Genomic DNA, 7,313 nt, shown 5'->3' with positions numbered 1-7,313 from the left:
TGTGTGTATAAGGTGTGGATGTAAAGACTAAGAACTCTTTGGTTAGATTGGAGGCTAGCAGTGAAACATATGTACAGTATGTAGGAGTCATAACAAAGATGTTCTCATGAAAAAGGTGATTAATTAAACCTAAACCTGCCATATGGTGAGTAGGTACAACAGCGGTGGCCTTGTGATCGTCTCTTGGAGGCCCTTCTCTCGCTCAGACATAAAAACAAAGACACTTTCTTCCCTGTTGGAACCAGAAAACATGTAGCGGAGCACCGATGAATCAAAGGGCCCATTTTGCAGTGGGCCCTGTAGTCAGTAAAAACCCCAGTGTGCTCCAGTGAGGGGCTGCCAGTGGCCCTTGAGGTTGAGGGTGTAACGGTGTTGCTCGGGTATCCACCTGCAACGGGAGAAATGTACGTGAAAAATGTTTTTGTGTTGATTTAGATAAAAGCTTACTGTCATTACTCATGCTGATCTGCTCTGAAGTGGTGCATTCCATCTTCATACTGACCATATAGGCAGGTTCACCGCATGCTTTTCCCGAGGAGTCTGTATCATAAAGTATATATATATATGTGGTTACCAGTTAGAGATCGGCGGCTCCTTCTGAACGTTGGATTTCTTTATGAGACAGTTAGTTGACATATAACCATATTTGTCAGTGTTGTGGTAATCCTCTCTGCTGGTCCATGGTTGTTAAGGTGCTACAGACGAATCTAAGACGATCCCCATTGGTCAGTCCTCATCCAATACGAATCTACAACGATCCCCGTTGGTCAGTCCTCCCCCTCCTATACGAATCTACGATGATCCCCATTGATCAGTCCTCCTCATCCAATACGAATCTACGACGATCCCCTTTGGTCTGCCCTCCTCATCCAATACATTCCGTTCGGTTGAATATCACAGAATAACATGTTAAATGTGTCACATACAACACGGCGTGAAATCAGCACATTCAACTATAAAAAGCTTTTACTCTGATTGTTACCAACTGTCACTGGCCTAGGCAGGCACAAAATGGCTGCTCCCTCCTGTCGCTAGGTCTGTTCGGTGTGACCACGCCTGGAACAGCCCTAAACCAGCCTCCTCACACCCCTTCCCCTGACCTGTCTGACGACACCAGCAGCCCAGCGTTTGGTCTCCCCTCCTCTCGGAGGTCAAAGGTCAGAGTCAAATCTGAGAATGGTTACAGCGTCAATGTCAGGAGCATCTGTCTGCCTCTTCCTGTATCAGCAGAGTCCACAGTTGTGTTCAGTCTTGTGATTAGTGAATACCTGTACTTGTCGGATACGTTTGGATACCATTGCTTCACACAAAACTCACCTCCAACACATTCACTTCTCAAAAGCAATTCAGATTTCCATTAAGTGGTGGGATTTGTGTTTATAAGTGTACACACACACATATAAACACACACCTACAAGCAGCACTACAGATTCTCAAGAAGAAACACTTTACAAAACATTTGAAGAAAAAAATATATTGATTGGAACTTAAAATTGAGCATCAGTCAGCAGTGAAAGAACATGTCAATGTTCCTCTCTTCTAATCCCAACTTGTACTATAGATCAGGCAGCACTGGAAAGAAGCAGAGGGAGGAACCAACCCTGGCTATGTCAATTCAACTGAACAGCGAGGGAGAGAGAGTGGAGCTACAACAGACAGAGCGATAAAGAGAAAACGTGGAAAGGGACAGAAAATGGGAGAGTGAGAGTTGGAAAAGGGAGAGACACAGAAGAATAACAAGGAACAGAGAGAACACCTGACACAAGTAAACAAGCCAACAGTTATTCGCTGTCAAAACAACCTTTAACTCTAAATCATTTTCCTTTCAGGAATATGAATTCCCTAGTGATCACCAGGGACAAATGGCTGATCCAGAAACAGCGTACCATATGTAGCGCTGTTTGCGGCAGGCATAGGGATTAGTTGATGGTGTCATTTGGAGCGCAACTTCGACTCATTCAGTCTTCAGAACCTGCCATTCAGACACAGGCAAATATGATCCTTTGGTAAACATAATATAATCTCAAAACCACTAAATAAATGGTTCAGATCCCATCAAAATCATCAAAGCTGCGTCAGGCAGCATTCAGTTCTACTGCAGGACGAGACGATTTTGTTTAAATTATTGACTACATTTACATTTTAGTCATTGAGACAACCAGATGCTCTTGAAGAGAGCACCATTTTTTGCATTGATACAACTGAGAACATTTTATTTTCCTTTCACTCCACTTTCAAATGGTAAATAAAAAATTATGCTGTGAGCACTAATTTTATTTTAAGATCCCATCAAGAGCGTCAAATCCTTCGTCAACCAATTGTCACTGCACAGAACAGACTTGTTTTTGTGGGCTACATCTTAATTTCCCCGTTTCTTTTGACAACTTGGCTTTAAAAATTCATGAGCCATCATAGTAACGAGCTAGTCACTAAAGGGTTGCTACTAGCTACAGAATAAATCATAAACATGGATACGTACAAGGACAAGCCACAGAGGGCTGTGTACATGCTCCGTACATTACACAAACACATTCTGAATGCAAATTGCATTGCAACTACCTGTGGGAAATGATATACTTGACTTGACATGGCTAGCGGTGGTTTTAACAGGGTTTCTCACCAGGACATGGCTAGCAGTGGTGTTTAACAGGGTTTCTCACCAGGACATGGCTAGCAGTGGTGTTTAACAGGGTTTCTCACCAGGACATGGCTAGCGGTGGTGTTTAACAGGGTTTCTCACCAGGACATGGCTAGCGGTGGTGTTTAACAGGGTTTCTCACCAGGACATGGCTAGCGGTGGTTTTAACAGGGTTTCTCACCAGGACATGGCTAGCGGTGGTGTTTAACAGGGTTTCTCACCAGGACATGGCTAGCGGTGGTGTTTAACAGGGTTTCTTCATGCTGACTATTATTAAGATTTAATTCGCAGTATCAGTACAGATCACAAGAATCTGGTTAAATCAGAGGGGGACTCAAGCCCTAACTGGGATTTTCAGTATGTCTGTACCCTAACCTCAGTCCCTAACTGGGATCTTCAGTATGTCTGTACCCTAACCTCAGGCCCTAACTGGGATCTTCAGTATGTCTGTACCCTAACCTCAGGCCCTAACTGGGATCTTCAGTATTTCTGTACCCTAACTTCAGGCCCTAACTGGGATCTTCAGTATGTCTGTCCCCTAACCTCAGGCCCTAACTGGGATCTTCAGTATGTCTGTACCCTAACCTCAGCCCCTAAATAATATTTTAATTTCAATCTGCTGATGGCAAGAGTTGAATATCAAAAAAATATCACTTAAGTGGGTGTTGATTGTGGTAAGCAACATATTATAGCCCAAATCTACCCAAATCTACTTAAAAAGAAGTGAAGTATGCCATTTCACAGTAGTTACCAAAATGAAACTAATTTATGAGACAATACTTGTGGTCGTATATGGCTCAGCTGGTAGAACCATGGCAGTTACAATGCCCAGGGTGGTTGGCTTGAAAGAGACATGAAACAACATTTAAGTCTGTCATGGAAATTAAAGTGTGAAAAACAAATTGTCTCCTTATGAAGATAACATTTTAGTGCAGATAGCAAACTAGCGCAACTATAATGGGGTTTTATCTTACATATGAACTATTGGAGACAACATTCTGTCTATATCAGGCTTGATGATATAGTACAGGATATAGCCTTTATTGCTTAATTCTTGTTTAAGTCTTTGGCCTGATTAATTCTATGCAGCTTGACTGCCCTCTGCTGTTCAAATTAGGTCATTTACTGTGTGTGTGTGTGTGTGTGTGTGTGTGTGTGTGTGTGTGTGTGTGTGCGTGCGTGCATCAAACAGATGTGTATAGGACAGCCACAGAAAGTCCTGTACTGTCCCTGTCAAAAGTCCATCAATCAAATGTATTTTATGATTTTGGTACCTCTACTATTATCACAAAATGCTTGAAAAATCCCCAGTCTGAAGGCTATGAAAAACTCCCTATAAGGCATGAAGAAACCTAGAGAGGAACTAGGCTCAGAGGAGTGGCCTGTCCTCTTCTGGTGGTGCCAGGTGGAGATTTAAAAGTGCATACAGCCATAAAGGCCAGGTATATCTTCAAGATGTCTGAACCATCAGGCCAGGAGTGGGATGACAGCAACAGGAAAGGGACCTAATCCACCCGTTCTAGCCCATAGCAACAGATCACCACCCTAGAAGATATGTGATTGCTCCAGAAGAATTACACATTGGAACACAACCATGGGATCCTAATAACATGTAATTTGCTTTTATCTCTGACTGTTCCTTTGTATTCAATCATGCACGCAAAGGAAATAAAAGGAGGCCACTTCATTTCTGCCTTGCTGGTCTGCCTTCTTATTGAGCCAAGGGAGATGACACTGAAATGACAATGGCACCTTAGATACATCAATATTTTCAACAGACGGTGGATCTTCATTTGATCACCTAGTTGCTGAAGAACATTCCCTTAATGCAGGAAACGTTAAACTTTTGCACATAAGGTTTAAAAAAGTATTCTGATGGTTAAAACACAATAAAGACTTGATTTGCCCTAACAAAACAAATGAAATCACCACTCTGGTATACTCTGATGCATGTGAACAGACCTTTGGATCAGAGTTCTTAAATAACCCCTCAGCCAACAATGTGCATCAACCAACCATGTGGATGAAATACACAAGGAACATTTGCACAGTAGACATGTGGGAAAGCATAAACATGCCTGGTATTATCTTACCAGTGTCATGTAACACAGGACTAATTAGGCTGAGATGAGAAAATGTGTCCGTCAGCGTTCTCCCCAGGAGGATAATTGGGTTTCCGATGGGGTGTGGCTGTTTTACATGAATGTGCTGGAGGAGTTTCTGACCCAGTCCTGCTCTCCCTGAGATTCTCCCATGTGGGCCCCTGCCTGGTGTGATGCGTAACTACCAAGGAAAACACACATATACCCATACAACCACACACACACACACACAAGCCCACCCTAGGCCAGTGGCACGAAGAGCCTTTTGGTAATGTGGCAACAGCCACCAATGGCTACAGTACATCAGTGAGACTGAGCTCATGTCTTCTACCCGGGGCTTGTGTAATGGGAGCCTGTGTATGAGTGCGTGTGAGATCCAGGTCCATTTGTGACTGAAAGGGTCTCTGCAAAGGTAGCAAAACCCGGGGGGGGGAAATTTCAGCTTAAGGGTCATAGTTATAAAATTGGGGTTACTTTTAGGTTTTGCCATTATGGGTTAGGAACTGGGTTAGACACTATGGGTATGTTTCAATTAGGCATAAAGGTTAGGGTATTGTTTGGGTAAGGTTGGCAAACTCAATGAATGTCATGAAGCAGAGTACTGCCTCAGAATAGACTCATACAAGCAAACATTTATAAGAAAAAACTTACATATACCTATATTGATTGGATCTGCTGGTGGGAAAACAGCCAGAGAGAGTGAGTTTGTTTTTCTTCTTCAGCTTTTACTTAGCATGTTTTATAATTGATTTCTACTACAATTTATTAATGAAGCCTGTGGATGAAACATTGCCTGCAGCACACAGCCAGCCATCCAGGTTCCACCAGGAGCTTAATGTGTCAAGATCTGGTGAATTAATGGCAGAGCGCTTCTCAAGTAACATATTGATTACAGAATCAATGTTAGCCTCTCATTTTGCACTGCCACCGCAGCTCAATTGATGGGGTGCAATGGAACGATGTTAAAAATAAGATTCATCCCTTGTTCAGTCTGTCCTCTCTCGCTGTTCAATCTGAAATATCAATAGGGGGCGGTGTCATTTCTGATGAAGTCTGTCCTTACTTACAATCAGGATCTTTAAAGGCAGGGACAGAAGGGTAAAAAGCTGTATGACACGGGCTGTTTCTAGAGCCACCACCAACTCCAGCCTTTATTGACGAATACAAAACCTTTTCTCCCAAGCTAACACAGTGGCAGAACCCCTGGCATTGACCGCTGGGCAGGTAAGGGCTGGTTGTTAACCGCAAGAGTTGTTTGTTCAGGAAGAGAGTCGTTTCTCCCAAAACTGAGGTTCCTCTCCACCTGTAATGTTGCGGGTAAGATCTTATGACTGTGGTTGGTTCTGTGGGTATGCTGTGTGTATTTACCTCACAAATGCTAGCTTTCAGCATGGCGTCAGATAGCGGGGATAATGGCAAACGAAAATGGAAAGATTACCTGGGCAACAGTCGGTGCAGCGCTGGCTTTCTCCAGGTGGTTTCTGGGAAAGCGGCGGTGGTTCCAGGTGTCTGTGTGTAACACCTGGATGGCCAGGTAATCTGTCCGATAGGACGACAAGCGCCCAGCTAGGTCCTCGTCCGCTCTACTAGGGGACCACAGGAAGAAGCGGGAGTAGTTCGTTCTTCCGTCACTGTAATACTTTTTACGCCCCAAACCCTGTCAGGTTGTTTATCAAACAATAAATAATTTACAATTACATTGTAGTTTGAACCAGACGCTCTTATCTAGAGTAGCCTTACAGTCTGTGCATTTACAGTTAGCATGCTAGGTGAGTCAATTAAACAATCATTCACGACAGATGACATTCATTAATCTGTTATTATTTTGTTAATATAGATACCTACAGCATCAAACGTCTCCACGCTGTGTATAGTATCACGATTGTCATGGGCTGAATAGGGATATTGTCTGTTTCCTGTTTTCTAGTGGAAAAAAGGAACAATCGCTTTCAATCAATCAATTTTATTTTATAAGTGCTTTTAAAAAACCCAGCCTTAAACCCCAAAGAGAAAACAACTAGAGTTACTAAATGTTTTTTAGGATATTTTATTTTTAAGCTGGACAAAAGCCTACGACTTACCTGCTCTGTGTTTTTGAAGATCATAGGACACGTCTCTGTACAAAACGTTAAATCGCGTCCAGTGCTTGTTTTCTTATTTACCGTGTTAGTTTTTATGATTTGTGGTAGTCCTAGGTGAGAGTACTAGAAATAAATTAAAATTTGCAGCGGCACATTTGTGATGAGAATATTTCGCCTATAAATAGAAATGTTTTGAATTAAGCAGACACCTTACCCAGATACCTTCGTTCTTCATAGAATTGTAGGTGTGACGCTTTTCATATTTCCTTTGGTTAATCATGGTCAATCTCTTTCGTGTCCCCAAAATCGTAGTTAACAGTTATAAAGTATTTAAAATACAGCCTATTGTAACAACCTAGCACACTATCGACTAAAATAAAGTGGCTTTGTTTAGAATTTGATGTTACCATGGAGACATGAGACATATTCCAGAAATATAATTATTGACTACCATTATATATTAATCTCTAAAATATCAAAAGATCAAATAAC

At 42.2% G+C, this 7,313-nt stretch overlaps 1 protein-coding gene across 1 annotated transcript; it reads right to left on the bottom strand.

Moving 5' to 3' along the window:
* Positions 1 to 271: 271 nt before the first annotated feature.
* Positions 272 to 7,176, bottom strand: tex36 (testis expressed 36). The gene is made up of 5 exons (XM_029120504.2): positions 7,036 to 7,176; positions 6,822 to 6,944; positions 6,586 to 6,663; positions 6,179 to 6,397; positions 272 to 388 (listed from the first exon to the last, which is right to left on the bottom strand). Exons 1-5 carry the CDS (start codon positions 7,099 to 7,101, stop codon positions 272 to 274), a joined length of 603 nt encoding a protein of 200 aa, XP_028976337.2. The 5' UTR covers positions 7,102 to 7,176.
* Between the last annotated feature and the right edge of the window lie 137 nt (positions 7,177 to 7,313).

Source organism: Esox lucius, chromosome 6 (assembly GCF_011004845.1).
Source record: "Esox lucius isolate fEsoLuc1 chromosome 6, fEsoLuc1.pri, whole genome shotgun sequence".
Classification (NCBI taxonomy): domain Eukaryota; kingdom Metazoa; phylum Chordata; class Actinopteri; order Esociformes; family Esocidae; genus Esox; species Esox lucius.
Note: the sequence above shows the minus strand (reverse complement) of the source record. Positions and strands in the feature narration are given on the sequence as shown.